Source organism: Cherax quadricarinatus, chromosome 19 (assembly GCF_038502225.1).
Source record: "Cherax quadricarinatus isolate ZL_2023a chromosome 19, ASM3850222v1, whole genome shotgun sequence".
NCBI lineage: Eukaryota > Metazoa > Arthropoda > Malacostraca > Decapoda > Parastacidae > Cherax > Cherax quadricarinatus.
Genome location: NC_091310.1, coordinates 25,756,014 through 25,776,502, shown reverse-complemented (window position 1 = coordinate 25,776,502; position 20,489 = coordinate 25,756,014). Strand labels below are relative to the sequence as shown.

The 20,489-nt window shown below is 40.3% G+C and overlaps 1 protein-coding gene across 3 annotated transcripts in view; it reads left to right on the top strand.

Moving 5' to 3' along the window:
• Window positions 1-20,489, top strand: part of Edem2 (ER degradation enhancer, mannosidase alpha-like 2) — a 285,175-nt gene that overhangs the window by 157,257 nt on the left and 107,429 nt on the right. For all 3 annotated transcript variants that reach the window (XM_070086564.1, XM_070086565.1, XM_070086566.1), the window contains 3 exons: window positions 10,099-10,296; window positions 19,564-19,683; window positions 19,979-20,201. In XM_070086564.1, coding sequence (XP_069942665.1) covers window positions 10,099-10,296; window positions 19,564-19,683; window positions 19,979-20,201 — 541 coding nt within the window. The remainder of the gene's footprint in view (window positions 1-10,098; window positions 10,297-19,563; window positions 19,684-19,978; window positions 20,202-20,489) is intronic.

Sequence of the window (20,489 nt, the reverse complement as noted above, 5' to 3'; positions counted from 1 at the left end):
TAAATGTATTAATTCAAGGATTATGTGGAGTAAAATAAAGATTGGATGTGAAAAGTGGGTTATAATAAGCGTGTATGCACCTGGAGAAGAGAGAAGTGTAGAGGAGAGAGAGAGATTTTGGGAAATGTTGAGTGAATGCGTGGGGAGTTTTGAATCAAGTGTGAGAGTAATGGTGGTTGGGGATTTCAATGCTAAAGTGGGTAAAAATGTTATGGAGGGAGTAGTAGGTAAATTTGGGGTGCCAGGGGTAAATGTAAATGGGGAGCCTTTAATTGAGCTATGTGTAGAAAGAAATTTGGTAATAAGTAATACATATTTTATGAAAAAGAGGATAAATAAATATACAAGGTATGATGTAGCACGTAATGAAAGTAGTTTATTAGATTATGTATTGGTGGATAAAAGGTTGATGGGTAGGCTCCAGGATGTACATGTTTATAGAGGGGCAACTGATATATCGGATCATTATTTAGTTGTAGCTACAGATAGAGTAAGAGGTAGATGGGAAAAGAGGAAGGTGGCAACAAGAAGTAAGAGGGAGGTGAAAGTGTATAAACTAAGAGAGGAGGAAGTTGAGGTGGTTTGGTCATTTAGAGAGAATGGATCAAAGTAGAATGACATGGAAAGCATATAAATCTATAGGGGAAGGAAGGCGGGGTAGGGGTCGTCCTCGAAAGGGTTGGAGAGAGGGGGTAAAGGAGGTTTTGTGGGCAAGGGGCTTGGATTTCCAGCAAGCGTGCGTGAGCGTGTTAGATAGGAGTGAATGGAGACGAATGGTACTTGGGACCTGACGATCTGTTGGAGTGTGAGCAGGGTAATATTTAGTGAAGGGATTCAGGGAAACCGGTTATTTTCATATAGTCGGACTTGAGTCCTGGAAATGGGAAGTACAATGCCTGCACTTTAAAGGAGGAGTTTGGGATATTGGCAGTTTGGAGGGATATGTTGTGTATCTTTATATGTGTATGCTTCTAGACTGTTGTTTTCTGAGCACCTCTGCAAAAACAGTGATAATGTGCGAGTGTGGTGAAAGTGTTGAATGATGATGAAAGTATTTTCTTTTTGGGGATTTTCTTTCTTTTTTGGGTCACCCTGCCTCGGTGGGAGACGGCCGACTTGTTGAAAAAAAAAAAAAATCCATATTACCTGCACTTGCAAGTAATCTTAGCTTATCTATCTTATTTCTTAGACTTCTACTATTTGTATAGTAAACCTTAAGGGAGCTAGTCACTCGTTGCCCTCTACTATCTCTCTTTGTTTGTTGATCAGTTGATTTGCCTTTACTAGCAACTTTATTTTGAATATTGTCTTTTAAACATATCCCTGAGGTATCCCAGTAATGTCTCCTGTTTTCATCCCTAATACTGCAGCCTGATTATTTCCCACAAGCACCCATACCTCTATAATCTATCAGTTTAAATTCCTTGACAAGTCATCAGTTAATCCCTCAATCGAATTGGCTAATGCAACCACTCCAGCCCCAGAGAGATGAACCCCATCCCTTGCATGCATATCACGTTTGCCATAGAATATGTCCCAGTTATCAATGAATGGGATTGCAAGTTCCTTGCAGTACCTGTCTAGCCAGCAATTTATACCAGTTGCCCTAGATATCCATTCATTGCCCTCTCCCTTTCTAGGCAAGATACTACATATGACTGGGATCCCTTCCATAGACCTGACTACTTCTCTGGCTGACCTGTACTTATCCAGCAGCTCCTGTCTCCTGCCCTTCCCAATGTCATTACCCCCAGCACTAAGACAGATAATGGGCTTGTTCCCATTACCTGACATAATATTATCCAACCTGCTGACTATGTCACCAACACCAGCTCCTGGAAAGCACACCCTCTGTCTGACCTTTCTGTCTGTTACAAAAAGCACGCTCCATATATCTTATCTGAGAATCACCTAAAATTAAAACATTCTTACCTTGATGAGCAGGGGAATCAGTGGTATCTTCAACCTCACTAACCACTGAAGTGCATTCATCCTGGAGAACAGGGAATCGATTTCCTACCTTCACATCTTCTATGTTAACCCTCCTTATCTTCCTTCTTCCTGAACTGTGAACCACTTGCCACTTAAAGTGGCTGCCACTCTCACTGCTGGTGACCAGTTCCTCCTTACCAGCTAAATCCTTCTCACACTCACTCACTCCCAAACTCATCTAGGCAAAGCTTCAGCCTCCTGTTTTCCTCCTGAAGAAGTAGAACCTCCTTCTTCAGCACCTGAACCTGAGATTCTAAAACACTACAACAAGCCATGGTGCTTGGTAACACCCCACGCTAACTCCCAGAGAGCTTAGGACAGGTATGACAACACGTGACCACTGACATCAGCGTACTGTTGGTTCACAGGTGGCTCTCTCTGAGACAGAGAGACAAGCAGACAGAGACAGGTAAGCAGAGACATAAACAGAGAGCTAGACAGACAGATGGAGAGCTAGATGGACAGATAGAGAGAGAGCTAGACAGACAGACAGGCATGTTTATGTGTAACAGTGAAAACGAATGAAGCCAGGGCCATAGACGCTCATCACATGTCACCACTCCTCTGTCAGCAGTGGACTGACACTTGTTTTACATCATGCTTCAAGGGAACTTATTATTATTATATACTCCTGCATATCCAAAACATTGCTGGGACCTGTAAATACGTCGTATATTTTCCTAGACAATAGTAATGACCAAGGCAGGTGTAAATGTTCACCTGTCAGTGTGTGACAATGAGTACAATTTCAGTACCTAATATTAGTGTCAGAACAAAGATTGGCTATTAGATCACAAGAACAACTATAAATTGTAGTTATTACAACATAAAAATTATATAAAATAATATAAAAATGAGAAAAAAGATATATCGGCAACACTTCTGCAAGCAGCAGGACTGGATCTTGCTGTCAGGTGAGCATCAAGTGCCAACTTCGTAGGTTCATATCTCGGTAAGTACTGACCCTAAAAAAAAAATTTTATCCTATGTCACTTAGAAAATTGCGCTCTTTATTTCTATAAAATATTTTTTATTTTATTTTTTTTTTTTTTTTCAAAATATTCAGAGCACTAGGCGAGAGAACGTAGATCTACGTTTGGACAGTTAACGGGTTAATGAAGGATTTTGGGCTGTATTTGGGCTTATTCCTCTAAGAAAAAGGAGGAGTAGATGTAAAATAGAAAGAGACAGGTGCTCCCTTTACAGGCGACGGAAAAGAATAACAGAGCGGCTAAAAGAGGTCAATATATCTGAAATGCGTAGGGAGACACTGGTCAGAGAAATAGCAAGCATCGAACTCAAGCTAAAGGAATCTTATAGGAGTCAGGAATCGCGGGAAGAACTAAAAGCCATAAATGAAATCGAAAGAAACCCAAAGTATTTCTTCTCCTATGCCAAATCAAAGTCGAGAACAACATCCAGTATTGGGCCCCTACTTAAACAAGATGGGTCCTACACAGATGACAGCAAGGAAATGAGTGAGCTACTCAAATCCCAATATGACTCAGTTTTTAGCAAGCCGCTAACCAGACTGAGAGTCGAAGATCAAAATGAATTTTTTATGAGAGAGCCACAAAATTTGGTTAACACAAGCCTATCCGATGTTATCCTGACACCAAATGACTTCGAACAGGCGATAAATGACATGCCCATGCACTCTGCCCCAGGGCCAGACTCATGGAACTCCGTGTTCATCAAGAACTGCAAGAAGCCCCTATCACGAGCCTTTTCCATCCTATGGAGAGGGAGCATGGACATGGGGGTCGTCCCACAGTTACTAAAAACAACAGACATAGCCCCACTCCACAAAGGGGGCAGTAAAGCAACAGCAAAGAACTACAGACCGATAGCACTAACATCCCATATCATAAAAATCTTTGAAAGGGTCCTAAGAAGCAAGATCACCACCCATCTAGAAACCCATCAGTTACACAACCCAGGGCAACATGGGTTTAGAACAGGTCGCTCCTGTCTGTCTCAACTGTTGGATCACTACGACAAGGTCCTAAATGCACTAGAAGATAAAAAGAATGCAGATGTAATATATACAGACTTTGCAAAAGCCTTCGACAAGTGTGACCATGGCATAATAGCGCACAAAATGCGTGCTAAAGGAATAACAGGAAAAGTCGGTCGATGGATCTATAATTTCCTCACTAACAGAACACAGAGAGTAGTCAACAGAGTAAAGTCTGAGGCAGCTACGGTGAAAAGCTCTGTTCCACAAGGCACAGTACTCGCTCCCATCTTGTTCCTCATCCTCATATCCGACATAGACAAGGATGTCAGCCACAGCACCGTGTCTTCCTTTGCTGATGACACCCGAATCTGCATGACAGTGTCTTCCATTGCAGACACTGCAAGGCTCCAGGCGGACATCAACCGAATCTTTCAGTGGGCTGCAGAAAACAATATGAAGTTCAACGATGAGAAATTTCAATTACTCAGATATGGTAAACACGAGGAAATTAAATCTTCATCAGAGTACTAAACAAATTCTGGCCACAAAATAGAGCGAAACACCAACGTCAAAGACCTGGGAGTGATCATGTCGGAGGATCTCACCTTCAAGGACCATAACATTGTATCAATCGCATCTGCTAGAAAAATGACAGGATGGATAATGAGAACCTTCAAAACTAGGGAGGCCAAGCCCATGATGACACTCTTCAGGTCACTTGTTCTATCTAGGCTGGAATATTGCTGCACACTAACAGCACCTTTCAAGGCAGGTGAAATTGCTGACCTAGAAAATGTACAGAGAACCTTCACGGCACGCATAACGGAGATAAAACACCTCAATTACTGGGAGCGCTTGAGGTTCCTGAACCTGTATTCCCTGGAATGCAGGCGGGAGAGATACATGATTATATACACCTGGAAAATCCTAGAGGGACTAGTACAGAACTTGCACACGAAAATCACTCACTACTCCCTCTGGTGGCCTGGTGGTTAACGCTCTCGCTTCACACGGTGAGGGCCTGGGTTCGATTCCCAGCCAGAGTAGAAACATTGGACGTGTTTCTTTCCACCTGTTGTCTATGTTCCCCATCAGTAAAATGGGTACCTGGGTGTTAGTTGACTGGTGTGGGTCGCATCCTGGGACACTGACCTAAGGAGGCCTGGTCACAGACCGGGCCGCGGGGGCGTTGACCCCCGGAACTCTCTCCAGATCTCTCCAGATAAACTACGAAAGCAAAAGACTTGGCAGACGATGCAACATCCCCCCAATGAAAAGCAGGGGTGTCACTAGCACGTTAAGAGACCATACAATAAGTGTCAGGGGCCCGAGACTGTTCAACTGCCTCCCAGCATACATAAGGGGGATTACCAACAGACCCCTGGCAGTCTTCAAGCTGGCACTGGACAAGCACCTAAAGTCGGTTCCTGACCAGCCGGGCTGTGGCTTGTACGTTGGTTTGCGTGCAGCCAGCAGCAACAGCCTGGTTGATCAGGCTCTGATCCACCAGGAGGCCTGGTCACAGACTGGGCCGCGGGGTCGTTGACCCCCGGAACTCTCTCCAGGTAAACTCCAGGTAATATATATAAATGTTTGGTAATAGGTAATATTTATTTTAACCCCTTAACTGTGGCATTCCTACATATTAAAATTCCTGTGTGTGACAGGGTTTTGAAAAAATTAAAAAAATTATTTTCTCACAGATTGAATGCATTTATATAAATCTTACAAATTTGATGGTGTGTTGAACTTGGTGAAAAATTATCATTCATTGGTAACAGCAGTGTAAATGTGCCAGCAATACTCACATTTTACAATTTATTGATGCCAAATTATGGTTGTTTTTCAGATTATTATTATGTACACTACTGTCTTATGACATTGGATGTGTTTCAAGGTGTTTTTGTACTTCAGACATGAGGAAATGTATAGCCTGATATTGCTCCACATAGAATATACAGTGGAACCCCGGATTTCAGCCTTAATCTGTTAAAGAAGGTCGGCCTAAATCCGAAGAAGCTGAAAATTGAAGTAATATTTCACATAAGAATTAACGTAAATAAATTAATCCGTTCCAGACACCCCAAATTTTTTTTTTTCTTTTTTTTTTTCAACAAGTTGGCTGTCTCCCACCGAGGCAGGGTGACCCAAAAAAGAAAGAAAATCCCCAAAAAGAAAATGCTTTCATCATCATTCAACACTTTCACCACACTCACACATAATCACTGTTTTTGCAGAGGTGCTCAGAATACAACAGTTTAGAAGCATATACGTATAAAGATACACAACATATCCCTCCAAACTGATAATATCCAAAACTCCTCCTTTAAAGTGCAGGCATTGTACTTCCCATTTCCAGGACTCAAGTCCGACTATATGAAAATAACCAGTTTCCCTGAATCCCTTCACTAAATATTACCCTGCTCACACTCCAACAGATCGTCAGGTCCCAAGTACCATTCGTCTCCATTCACTCCTATCTAATACGCTCACGCACGCTTGCTGGAAGTCCAAGCCCCTTGCCCACAAAACCTCCTTTACCCCCTCTCTCCAACCCTTTCGAGGACGACCCCTACCTCGCCTTCCTTCCCCTATAGATTTATATGCTTTCCATGTCATTCTACTTTGATCCATTCTCTCTAAATGACCAAACCACCTCAACAACCCCTCTTCTGCCCTCTGACTAATACTTTTATTAACTCCACACCTTTTCCTAATTTCCACACTCCGAATTTTCTGCATAATATTTACACCACACATTGGCCTTAGACAGGACATCTCCACTGCCTTCAACCATCTCCTCGCTGCTGCATTTACCACCCAAGCTTCACACCCATATAAGAGTGTTGGTACTACTATACTTTCATACATTCCCTTCTTTGCCTCCATAGATAACGTTTTTTGACTCCACATATACCTCAATGCACCACTCGCCTTTTTTTCCCTCATCAATTCTATGATTAACCTCATCCTTCATAAATCCATCCACCGACACGTCAACTCCCAAGTATCTGAAAACATTTACTTCTTCCATACTCCTCCTCCCCAATTTGATATCCAATTTTTCTTTATCTAAATCATTTGATACCCTCATCACCTTACTCTTTTCTATGTTCACTTTCAACTTTTCTACCTTTACACACATTCCCAAACTCATCCACTAACCTTTGCAATTTTTCTTTAGAATCTCCCATAAGCACAGTATCATCAGCAAAAAGTAACTGTGTTAATTCCCATTTTGAATTTGATTCCCCATAATTTAATCCCACCGCTCTCCCGAACACCCTAGCATTTACTTCTTTTACAACCCCATCTATAAATATATTAAACAACCATGGTGACATTACACATCCCTGTCTAAGACCTACTTTTACCGGGAAGTAGTCTCCCTCTCTTCTACACACCCTAACCTGAGCCTCACTATCCTCATAAAAACTCTTTACAGCATTTAGTAACTTACCACCTATTCCATATACTTGCAACATCTGCCACATTGCTCCCCTATCCACTCTATCATATGCCTTTTCTAAATCCATAAATGCAATAAAAACTTCCCTACCTTTATCTAAATACTGTTCACATATATGCTTCAATGTAAACACTTGATCTACACATCCCCTACCCACTCTGAAACCTCCTTGCTCATCCGCAATCCTACATTCTGTCTTACCTCTAATTCTTTCAATTATAACCCTACCATACACTTTTCCTGGTATACTCAATAAACTTATTCCTCTATAATTTTTACAATCTCTCTTGTCCCCTTTCCCTTTATATAAAGGGACTATACATGCTCTCTGCCAATCCCTAGGTACCTTCCCCTCTTTCATACATTTATTAAACAAAAGTACCAACCACTCTGGTTTTACATACACAAAACAATGAGAAATAAATATAAAGCACAAATTTTAATGATAAATGAACATTACATACCTTTAATGAAGACTCTTGTTGGCATAGTGAAGAAGGCAGGAGGGGAGGAGGAGTTGGGGTTTTTGTTTGGAAGGGGAATCTCCTTCTATATGAACTTCATGTATCAAGTCCTTATCTGGGGTTACTTCCCTTCTTTGTCTTTTACTGGCACTAGGACCATCTGAAGAGTCACTTCACCCCTGTCGTGCAAAAAAACTCTCCAGAGAGGTCTGATTCTGGCATCTCTCTAGGATTTGCCTAAAGTGGGACAAGGTTTTGTCATTGAATTCTGTCATGTTTCTCATTTTCTTTACCAAAGGGGACTTTCTTTGGGCTCATGGTGGCTTATTTTGCAGTCGCATTCAATAAACAAGAACAAAAAACAATGGATTTTAATGAAATGTTTGGATGAGTGTGCAGAATGTTGCTCACTCACTGAGAGACACAGCCAGACTGACTCATGAACATGGTGGAGTGGCAGGCAGATGCATCCAATATGGCCGATTTCCGAGTTGCCGACCGAAGTCCAGGACAGAATTTTGGCCAAAAAAGCGGCCAAAATCTGATTTGGCCGATATCTGGGGTTCCACTGTACACTATAAATTGGAGCAGTAATTTTTATTATTTTTTTTTTTTCATATTTTTTCACTGCTTTGGTCTAATAATACTCCTCCAAACATGTTTGACTACATTTTTTTTTAATATGCTGCCATCTCCCACCAAGACAGGGTGACCTGAAAAAGAAACACTATAACCGTCATTCACACTATCACTGTCTTGCCAGAAGCACGCAGATGCAGCAGCTCAGATGTCCCTCCAATTGGCAAATATCCCAAACCCCTCCTGTAAAGTGCAGGCATTGTACTTCCCACCTCCAAGATTCAAGCCTGGCTAACTGGTTTCCCTGAATCCCTTTACAGAATATTACTTTGTTCACACACCAGCACCTGTATGTCCAACCCCTTGCATGCATAACTCCTTTACCCCCTTCCTCCATTCTTTCCTAGGACAACCCCTACCTTCACCTTCCCTCCACTACAGATTTATACATCCTCCAAGTCATCCTATTTTGCTCCATTCTCTAAATAACCACATCACCTCTATAACCACTCCTCATACCTCTGGATATTTCCACACCTCCTCCTAATCTCCAAACTATGAATTATCTGCATAATATTTACATCACACATTGCCATCAGACACAACATTACTACTGCCTCCAACCTCCTCCTCCTTGCTGCAACATTTACAACCCAAGCTTCACACCCATGTCAGAGTGTTGGTACATTTTTCTCATTCCTTCATTAGATAACTTGATTTGTCTCCACAGATACTTCAGTGCATCACCCACCATTTTCCCTTCATCAGTTCTATGGTTTACTTCATTTTTCATATACCCATCTGCCAGTACATCCACTCCCAAACATCTGAACACATTCACTTCCTCCATACTGCCTCCCTCCAATCTGGTATCTAGTTTTTCATTACCTAACTTGTTTGATACCCTCATCACCTTACTCTTATCTATGTTCACTTTCAACTTCCTTTACACACACTCCCAAACTTGTCTGCTGACCTTTGAAACTTTCTTCACAATCTCCCAAAGGCACAGTATCATCAGCAAAAAGTAACTGTGCCAATTCCCATCTTATATTAGATTCCACAAGTTTGTCTCACCCCTCTGTCCAACACCCTAGCATTCACTTCTTTTACAACCCCATCTATAAATATGTTAAACAACCAGGGTGACATCATGCATCCCTTTTTGAGGCCTACTTTTACTGGAAAGTAATCTCCCTCTCTCTCCTACATACCCTAACCTGAGCCTCACTATCCTGATAAAATCTCCTTACAGCATTTAGTAACTTGTTCATGAAAAATTAATTGGGTTCAAAATGCCTATGTTGCTAGTGTAAAACTTAGTAATTTCAAACCTTGTAAGTTAGGGCCTTGCTGTAAACATTTGAAAGTTTCATTGCTTCCCTATCTACCCTATAATATGCATTTTCCAAATCCATAATCCTAGCCTTCTTTTTAACTCCATTAAGTTCATAGTCATTTTTCATATAAATGATAGTTTTGCAGTGTTTTCTCAGTTTTGTAAGAATTTATCAACTATTTGTGTAATGAAAATGTATTTTAACAGCCCTGCTATGGACTCGAAGGATGAATTAGGGTCATTGTTTCTAAGGACAGGGAAAATACTCTAAATACCAAAGCCTAATTTCCCTCAGGCTAAATCGTCAGATGATGCTGAGGAAGGACTTCTGTTTATGCAAGAGATGATCGAATTAAGTAAACTACAGCAAGAACAGCCAGACAGCCCTCCTCGTGTTGTATCATTTCTGCACGTAGTAGATGGCCACCCTACTACTACCACTATTCAGGCTGGCCCTGCTCAATTTGGACTTGATCTAAAAGGAAATATTCAGGTACATAGAGTTGTTTGTTGAAGTAATGTAGTAAAATACTTAATAAAATTTCTTTTGCAGGTTTCATGATGAATTATATGTGGCATACTGTACGGTGCATTTTAAGTACATACACTGTGATTATTACACACCTTATATTTTACCTTTTATAAGTTATTTACTTTTTATGTGTACATGTATGTGCATACACATACAGTAGGGCCTCACTCATATGGCGGGTTAGGTTCCAGGCTGTCGCCAGAAAGCAGACATCGCCGGATGGCAGAACGCCATTTTTTCCATTTATAAATGCATATAAATGTCAGACAACAAGTTTACACTAAATTATATTAAGTTAGTAATAGAACTATGCATTAAAAACATGCAAAGTAAAATGCATTCCCAGCACATTCATTACGTACCTTAAAGTATTTGTAATCTTAATATAGGGAGAGAGGTGAGTAGTACTTATTTGTAGGAAGTCAGGTGTAGGTAGCCCTGGCTCCCCGTCTCATATTTAATATACGATAGAGTGGATAGAGGAGCAATGTAGCAGATGTTGCAAGTATATGGAATAGGTGGTAAGTTATTAAATGCTGTAAAGAGTTTTTATGAGGATAGTGAGGCTCAGGTTAAGGTGTGTAGAAGAGAGGGAGACTACTTCCCGGTAAAAATAGGTCTTAGACACGGATGTGTAATGTCACCATGGTTGTTTAATATATTTATAGATGGGGTTGTAAAAGAAGTAAATGCTAGGGTGTTCGGGAGAGGGGTGGGATTAAATTATGGGGAATCAAATTCAAATTGGGAATTAACACAGTTACTTTTTGCTGATGATACTGTGCTTATGGGAGATTCTAAAGAAAAATTGCAAAGGTTAGTGGATGAGTTTGGGAATGTGTGTAAAGGTAGAAAGTTGAAAGTGAACATAGAAAAGAGTAAGGTGATGAGGATATCAAATGATTTAGATAAAGAAAAATTGGATATCAAATTGGGGAGGAGGAGTATGGAAGAAGTAAATGTTTTCAGATACTTGGGAGTTGACGTGTCGGTGGATGGATTTATGAAGGATGAGGTTAATCATAGAATTGATGAGGGAAAAAAAGGTGAGTGGTGCATTGAGGTATATGTGGAGTCAAAAAACGTTATCTATGGAGGCAAAGAAGGGAATGTATGAAAGTATAGTAGTACCAACACTCTTATATGGGTGTGAAGCTTGGGTGGTAAATGCAGCAGCGAGGAGACGGTTGGAGGCAGTGGAGATGTCCTGTCTAAGGGCAATGTGTGGTGTAAATATTATGCAGAAAATTCGGAGTGTGGAAATTAGGAAAAGGTGTGGAGTTAATAAAAGTATTAGTCAGAGGGCAGAAGAGGGGTTGTTGAGGTGGTTTGGTCATTTAGAGAGAATGGATCAAAGTAGAATGACATGGAAAGCATATAAATCTATAGGGGAAGGAAGGCGAGGTAGGGGTCGTCCTCGAAAGGGTTGGAGAGAGGGGGTAAAGGAGGTTTTGTGGGCGAGGGGCTTGGACTTCCAGCAAGCATGCTTGAGCGTGTTAGATAGTGAATGGAGACTAATGGTACTTGGGACCTGACGATCTGTTGGAGTGTGAGCATGGTAATATTTAGTGAAGGGATTCAGGGAAACCGGTTATTTTTATATAGTCGGACTTGAGTCCTGGAAATGGGAAGTACAATGCCTGCACTTTAAAGGAGGGGTTTGGGATATTGGCAGTTTGGAGGGATATATTGTGTATCTTTATACGTATATGCTTCTAAACTGTTGTATTCTGAGCACCTCTGCAAAAACAGTGATTATGTGTGAGTGTGGTGAAAGTGTTGAATGATGATGAAAGCATTTTCTTTTTGGGGATTTTCTTTCATTTTTGGGTCACCCTGCCTCGGTGGGAGACAGCCAACTTGTTGAAAAAAAAAATTAAAACATCCCAGAGAGTTAAAATACACATATAGTACACTCACTATTTACCTTAAAATATGTGTAGTCTTAATATAGGAAGAGAGGTGAGTAGTATTTATTTGTAGGAAGTCAGTGTAGGTAGCCAGTAGGTGTAGCCCTCCTGGGCTACACCTACTGTGAACAGTATTTAGATATGTGAACAGTATTTAGATAAAGGTAGGGAAGTTTTCAGTGCATTTATGGATTTAGAAAAGGCATATGGCAGAGTGGATAGGGGAGCAATGTCACAGATGTTGCAAGTATATGGAATAGGTGGTAAGTTACTAAATGCTGTAAAGAGTTTTTATGAGGATAGTGAGGCTCAGGTTAAGGTGTGTAAAAGAGAGGGAGGCTATTTCCCAGTAAAGGTGGGTCTTAGACAGGGATGTGTAATGTCACCATGGTTTAATGTATTTATAGATGGGTTTGTAAAAGAAGTAAATGCTAGGGTGTTGGGGAGAGGGGTAGGATTAAATTATGGGGAATCAAATGCAAAATGGAAATTGACACAGTTACTTTTTGCTGATGATACTGTGCTTATGGGAGATTCTAAAGAAAAATTGCAAAGGTTAGTGGACGAGTTTGGGAGAGTGTGTAAAGGTAGAAAGTTGAAAGTGAACATAGAAAAGAGTAAGGTGATGAGGGTATCAAATGTTTTAGATAAAGAAAAATTGGATATCAAATTGGGGAGGAGGAGTATGGAAGAAGTGAATGTTTTCAGATATTTGGGAGTTGACATGTCAGCAGATGGATTTATGAAGGATGAAGTTAATCATAGAATTGATGAAGGAAAAAAGGTGAGTGGTGCATTGCGGTATATATGGAGGCAAAAAATGTTATCTATGGAGGCAAAGAAGGGAATATATGAAAGTATAGTAGTACCAACACTCTTATGTGGGTGTGAAGTTTGGGTTGTAAATGCTGAAGCGAAGAGGCAGTTGGAGGCAGTGGAGATGTTCTGTCTAAGGGCAGTGTGTGGTGTGAACATTATGCAGAGAATTCGGAATGTGGAAGTTTGGAGAAGGTTTGGAGCTAATAAAAGTATTAGCCAGATGGCTGAAGAGGGGTTGTTGAGGTGATTTGGTCATTTAGAGACAATGGATCAAAGTAGAATGACAGGGAGAACGTATATCTGTAGGTGAAGGAAGACGGGGTAGGGGTCATCCTCGAAAAGGTTGGAGGGAGGGGGTAAAGGAGGTCTTGTGAGCGATGGGCTTGGACTTCCAGCAAGCATGCGTAAGTGTGTTAGAATGGAGTGAATATAGATGAATGGTATTTGGGACTTGACAAGCTGTTGGAGTGTGAACAGGGTAATATTTAGTGGAGGGATTCAGGGAAACTGGTTATTTTTATATAGCCGGACTTGAGTACTGGAAATGGGAAGTATAATGCCTGCACTTTAAAGTAGGGGTTTGGGATATTGGCAGTTAGGAGGGATGTGTTGTGTATCTTTATACGTATATGCTTCTAAACTGTTGTGTTCTGGTCACCTCTGCAAAAACAGTGATTATGTATGAGTGAGGTGAAAGTGTTGAATGATGATGAAAGTATTTTCTTTTTGGGAATTTCTTTTTTTTTGGGGAGGGTCACCCTGCCTCGGTGGGAGACAGCTAACTTGTTAAAAAAAAAAAAATCCGAATTTGAAGATAAAATATCTTTGAGTAGCAGAGTGCCAATCAGTTACTTTCTGATCACCTAAAGAATCTTAAAATACAGTTGAACCTCAAATATCGAACTTAATCCGTTCCAGGAGCTAGTTCTAAATTCGAAAAGTCTGAAAATCAAAGCAATAATTCCCATAAGAAATAATGGAAATACAATTAATCCATTTCAGAAACCCAAAAATATTCACAAAAAAATACATTTTATAGAGATTAATTATAGTTTAACATACACACAACAAATACTATAGTGTTCAATTATGTATATACATATATACATATACATATGTATATACATATACATATATATAAAATAAAATTTTTACTTACCTTTATTGAAGATTGGTGATGGCATCTGGATGATAGGGAGGAGGAGAGAGGGAGTTGGAGTTAGTGTTTGGAAGGAGAATCCCCCTCCATGAAGACTTCAGGTAAAGCCCTCTCTGGAGTTACTTCCCTTCTCTGTCTTTTAATAATCGTAAAATGTTTGAATGAGAGTGCAGGTTAGTGTTCACTCAAGCATCAACAAAGCCAGACTGGCTCACTGCGCCTGCGTGGGGACGCAGACAGAGCGGGCTGGTGGACAAGTCAGTATCTGGCGGTCCGAAAATAGGGGCGAGTTCGATAATAGAGACAAAGTTGGTTCGGAAAAAAGGGTTCTATTTTTGAAACGTTCGATATGTGATACGTTCGAAATTTGAGGTTCCACTGTATAACTTTGCAGATTTTTTTATATATAAATTTATTACAAACAAAGATGAAACAGCCCAACCTTGCTAAAAATTTACGTAATATTAACTAGCCTAATTTACCTAGATTATCTAATAACTTTTTTTTGTGGTAATGGATGCTGAATTGGACTTAGGATTATTAGTCTACTTTAGAAAATAAATACTAAGCAGTCATATGACCCTCTTAAGTTTGTCCTTTTCAAACCAAGTGATAGATGTTAGTACAGTGGAACCTCGGATTTCAGCCGTAATCCATTCCGAAAAGACCAGAAACTGAAGTAATATTTCCCATAAGAATTAATGTAAATACAATTAATTCAACCTACTACTGTAGGTAGTAGGTTGGTAGACAGCAACCACCCAGGGAAGTACTACCGTCCTGCCAGATGACTGTGAAACAAAAACCTGTAACTGTTTTGCATGATGGTAGGATTGCTGGTTTCTTTTTCTGTCTCATAAACACGCTAGATAACAGGGATATCTTGCTACTCCTACTTACACTTTGGTCACACTTCACAGACACACACATGCATATATATATATACATACATCTAGGTTTTTCTCCTTTTTCTAAATAGCTCTTGTTCTTTTTTATTTCTTCTATTGTCCATGGGGAAGTGGAAAAGAATCTTTCCTCCGTAAGCCATGCGTGTCGTATGAGGCGACTAAAATGCCGGGAGCAATGGGCTAGTAACCCCTTCTCCTGTATACATTTACTAAAAAAGAGAAGAAGAAAAACTTTATAAAATTGGGATGCTTAAATGTGCGTGGATGTAGTGCGGATGACAAGAAACAGATGATTGCTGATGTTATGAATGAAAAGAAGTTGGATGTCCTGGCTCTAAGCGAAACAAAGCTGAAGGGGGTAGGAGAATTTCAGTGGGGGGAAATAAATGGGATTAAATCTGGAGTATCTGAGAGAGTTAGAGCAAAGGAAGGGGTAGCAGTAATGTTAAATGATCAGTTATGGAAGGAGAAAAGAGAATATGAATGTGTAAATTCAAGAATTATGTGGATTAAAGTAAAGGTTGGATGTGAGAAGTGGGTCATAATAAGCGTGTATGCACCTGGAGAAGAGAGGAATGCAGAGGAGAGAGAGAGATTTTGGGAGATGTTAAGTGAATGTATAGGAGCCTTTGAACCAAGTGAGAGAGTAATTGTGGTAGGGGACCTGAATGCTAAAGTAGGAGAAACTTTTAGAGAGGGTGTGGTAGGTAAGTTTGGGGTGCCAGGTGTAAATGATAATGGGAGCCCTTTGATTGAACTTTGTATAGAAAGGGGTTTAGTTATAGGTAATACATATTTTAAGAAAAAGAGGATAAATAAGTATACACGATATGATGTAGGGCGAAATGACAGTAGTTTGTTGGATTATGTATTGGTAGATAAAAGACTGTTGAGTAGACTTCAGGATGTACATGTTTATAGAGGGGCCACAGATATATCAGATCACTTTCTAGTTGTAGCTACACTGAGAGTAAAAGGTAGATGGGATACAAGGAGAATAGAAGCATCAGGGAAGAGAGAGGTGAAGGTTTATAAACTAAAAGAGGAGGCAGTTAGGGTAAGATATAAACAGCTATTGGAGGATAGATGGGCTAATGAGAGCATAGGCAATGGGGTCGAAGAGGTATGGGGTAGGTTTAAAAATGTAGTGTTAGAGTGTTCAGCAGAAGTTTGTGGTTACAGGAAAGTGGGTGCAGGAGGGAAGAGGAGTGATTGGTGGAATGATGATGTAAAGAGAGTAGTAAGGGAGAAAAAGTTAGCATATGAGAAGTTTTTACAAAGTAGAAGTGATGCAAGGAGGGAAGAGTATATGGAGAAAAAGAGAGAGGTTAAGAGAGTGGTGAAGCAATGTAAAAAGAGAGCAAATGAGAGAGTGGGTGAGATGTTATCAACAAATTTTGTTGAAAATAAGAAAAAGTTTTGGAGTGAGATTAACAAGTTAAGAAAGCCTAGAGAACAAATGGATTTGTCAGTTAAAAATAGGAGAGGAGAGTTATTAAATGGAGAGTTAGAGGTATTGGGAAGATGGAGGGAATATTTTGAGGAATTGTTAAATGTTGATGAAGATAGGGAAGCTGTGATTTCGTGTATAGGGCAAGGAGGAATAACATCTTGTAGGAGTGAGGAAGAGCCAGTTGTGAGTGTGGGGGAAGTTCGTGAGGCAGTAGGTAAAATGAAAGGGGGTAAGGCAGCCGGGATTGATGGGATAAAGATAGAAATGTTAAAAGCAGGTGGGGATATAGTTTTGGAGTGGTTGGTGCAATTATTTAATAAATGTATGGAAGAGGGTAAGGTACCTAGGGATTGGCAGAGAGCATGCATAGTTCCTTTGTATAAAGGCAAAGGGGATAAAAGAGAGTGCAAAAATTATAGGGGGATAAGTCTGTTGAGTGTACCTGGTAAAGTGTATGGTAGAGTTATAATTGAAAGAATTAAGAGTAAGACGGAGAATAGGATAGCAGATGAACAAGGAGGCTTTAGGAAAGGTAGGGGGTGTGTGGACCAGGTGTTTACAGTGAAACATATAAGTGAACAGTATTTAGATAAGGCTAAAGAGGTCTTTGTGGCATTTATGGATTTGGAAAAGGCGTATGACAGGGTGGATAGGGGGGCAATGTGGCAGATGTTGCAAGTGTATGGTGTAGGAGGTAGGTTACTGAAAGCAGTGAAGAGTTTTTACGAGGATAGTGAGGCTCAAGTTAGAGTATGTAGGAAAGAGGGAAATTTTTTCCCAGTAAAAGTAGGCCTTAGACAAGGATGTGTGATGTCACCGTGGTTGTTTAATATATTTATAGATGGGGTTGTAAGAGAAGTAAATGCGAGGGTCTTGGCAAGAGGCGTGGAGTTAAAAGATAAAGAATCACACACAAAGTGGGAGTTGTCACAGCTGCTCTTTGCTGATGACACTGTGCTCTTGGGAGATTCTGAAGAGAAGCTGCAGAGATTGGTGGATGAATTTGGTAGGGTGTGCAAAAGAAGAAAATTAAAGGTGAATACAGGAAAGAGTAAGGTTATGAGGATAACAAGAAGATTAGGTGATGAAAGATTGAATATCAGATTGGAGGGAGAGAGTATGGAGGAGGTGAACGTATTCAGATATTTGGGAGTGGACGTGTCAGCGGATGGGTCTATGAAAGATGAGGTGAATCATAGAATTGATGAGGGAAAAAGAGTGAGTGGTGCACTTAGGAGTCTGTGGAGACAAAGAACTTTGTCCTTGGAGGCAAAGAGGGGAATGTATGAGAGTATAGTTTTACCAACGCTCTTATATGGGTGTGAAGCGTGGGTGATGAATGTTGCAGTGAGGAGAAGGCTGGAGGCAGTGGAGATGTCATGTCTGAGGGCAATGTGTGGTGTGAATATAATGCAGAGAATTCGTAGTTTGGAAGTTAGGAGGAGGTGCGGGATTACCAAAACTGTTGTCCAGAGGGCTGAGGAAGGGTTGTTGAGGTGGTTCGGACATGTAGAGAGAATGGAGCGAAACAGAATGACTTCAAGAGTGTATCAGTCTGTAGTGGAAGGAAGGCGGGGTAGGGGTCGGCCTAGGAAGGGTTGGAGGGAGGGGGTAAAGGAGGTTTTGTGTGCGAGGGGCTTGGACTTCCAGCAGGCATGCGTGAGCGTGTTTGATAGGAGTGAATGGAGACAAATGGTTTTTAATACTTGACGTGCTGTTGGAGTGTGAGCAAAGTAACATTTATGAAGGGATTCAGGGAAACTGGCAGGCCGGACTTGAGTCCTGGAGATGGGAAGTACAGTGCCTGCACTCTGAAGGAGGGGTGTTAATGTTGCAGTTTAAAAACTGTAGTGTAAAGCACCCTTCTGGCAAGACAGTGATGGAGCGAATGATGGTGAAAGTTTTTCTTTTTCGGGCCACCCTGCCTTGGTGGGAATCGGCCAGTGTGATAATAATAAAAATAAAAAAACAATTAATTCATTCCAGACACCCAAAAATATTAACAAAAAATACATTTTTCAAGTTTATAGTTTTACATACAGAAAACAGTGAGAAATACAGTGGACCCTCAAACTTAGTAGTGCCATTTCTGTATGCAAAACTATTTATATTATCTATAAAATGTATTTTTTGTTAATATTTCCCATAGGAAATAATGTAAATCCAATTAAACCATTCCAGACACCCAAAAATATTAACAGAAAATACATTTTATAGATAATAAAAATAGTTTTGCATACAGAAATGGCACTACTAAATTCGAGGATCCACTGTAAATATAAAGCACAAATTTTAATGATATATAAACATTACATACCTTTATTGAAGACTCTTGTTGGTGTATTGAAGAAGGTGAGGAGGGAAGAGGGAGTTGGGGTTATTGTTTGGAAGGGAAATCCCCCTCAATAAGGACTTCAGGTATCAAGTCTCTTTCCAGGGTTACTTCCCTTCTTTGTCTTTTACTGGGGCTAGGACCAGCTTGAGAGTCACTGCACCCCTGTTGCACAAAAAAACTGTCCAGAGAGGTCTGTTTCTGGCTTCTCTTTAATATTTGCTTGAAGTGGGACAAGGTTTTGTGCCTGAATTCTATCATGTTTCTCACTTTCATTACCAAAGGGCTGGCACTAGGAACTTTCTTTGGGCCCATGTGGCTTATTTTGCAGTCGCACTCAGTAAACAACCACAAAAAATGGATTATAATGAAATATTTGGATGAATGCGTGAATTGTTGCTTACTCACCGGGAGAGACAGCCAGACTGACTCACCCACGTGGTGGAGTGGTGGGCGGATGCATCCAATACGGCCAATTTCTGAGTTGCCGGCCAAAATCCAGGTTAGAATTTTGGCCAAAAAAGTGGTTGAAATCCAATTTGGCTGATGTCTACACCAGCCAATATCCGGGGTCCATTGTATAATGGTATTGTATAGTCTAATTTTATCACCAATTTTGGTATTGATGTTGATTTGTGCCTCCGAAGGTTAATGGACCTGTGGTGAAAGCAACTCCACTTCGTGCCTGTGAACAGTTAGGCAATGAGGATGAAATACATGGAAAAATAGTCATCATAGAACGAGGAGATTGCATGTTCATCGAAAAGGTTAGTCATTACAACTGAATGTCTCGGTGTACAATGTGAATATTTATTTGTTCCTCATTTTTTACTGTGCTGAAATCCTTAATAAAATATCTCTTTAATTCATTTATTTATTTTGATTTCAGTTTTTATGTCCTTTTTTTCTAAAAAAAAAAATGAAGGTCTAAAGGTAAGGTAAGCTAAGCTAAGGTAAGATATTAATGTTACCTCTTTATTTCTATATAAATATTTTTCTTAGTAATGCAAGAGCAGACAAACTTTTAATATATAATAAGTTTCCTATAAATATATTTAACAGGCTCGAAGGCTGGAAGCACTGGGTGCTATTGGAGGTATTGTGTTGGATAATACCCCTGAAACTTCTGCAAAAACATCACCAATGTTTGCAATGTCTGGTGATGGGACGGATGATGTGAACATTCCATTGGTTTTCCTCTTCTCTGGTGATGCGGAGGTTCTGCTTAATGCTCTTCATGATCAACCAGAGCTTGAAGTGGTGCTCTCTGACTTTGATGATAAAGGTAAATAAACTGTCATTACATTATAAGACCACATAGTTGGAATGCTTTATCTGTAGACAGTCTGGAGATTATCAGTCCCATGGCTGGTCTTTGACCTTTTGACAACTAGATCAGTCCAGCTGATAGCGAGGAGACGGTTGGAGGCAGTGGAGATGTCCTGTCTAAGGGCAATGTTTGGTGTAAATATTATGCAGAAAATTCGGAGTGTGGAAATTAGGAAAAGGTGTGGAGGTAATAAAAGCATTAGTTAGAGGGCAGAAGAGGGGTTGTTGAGGTGGTTTGGTCATT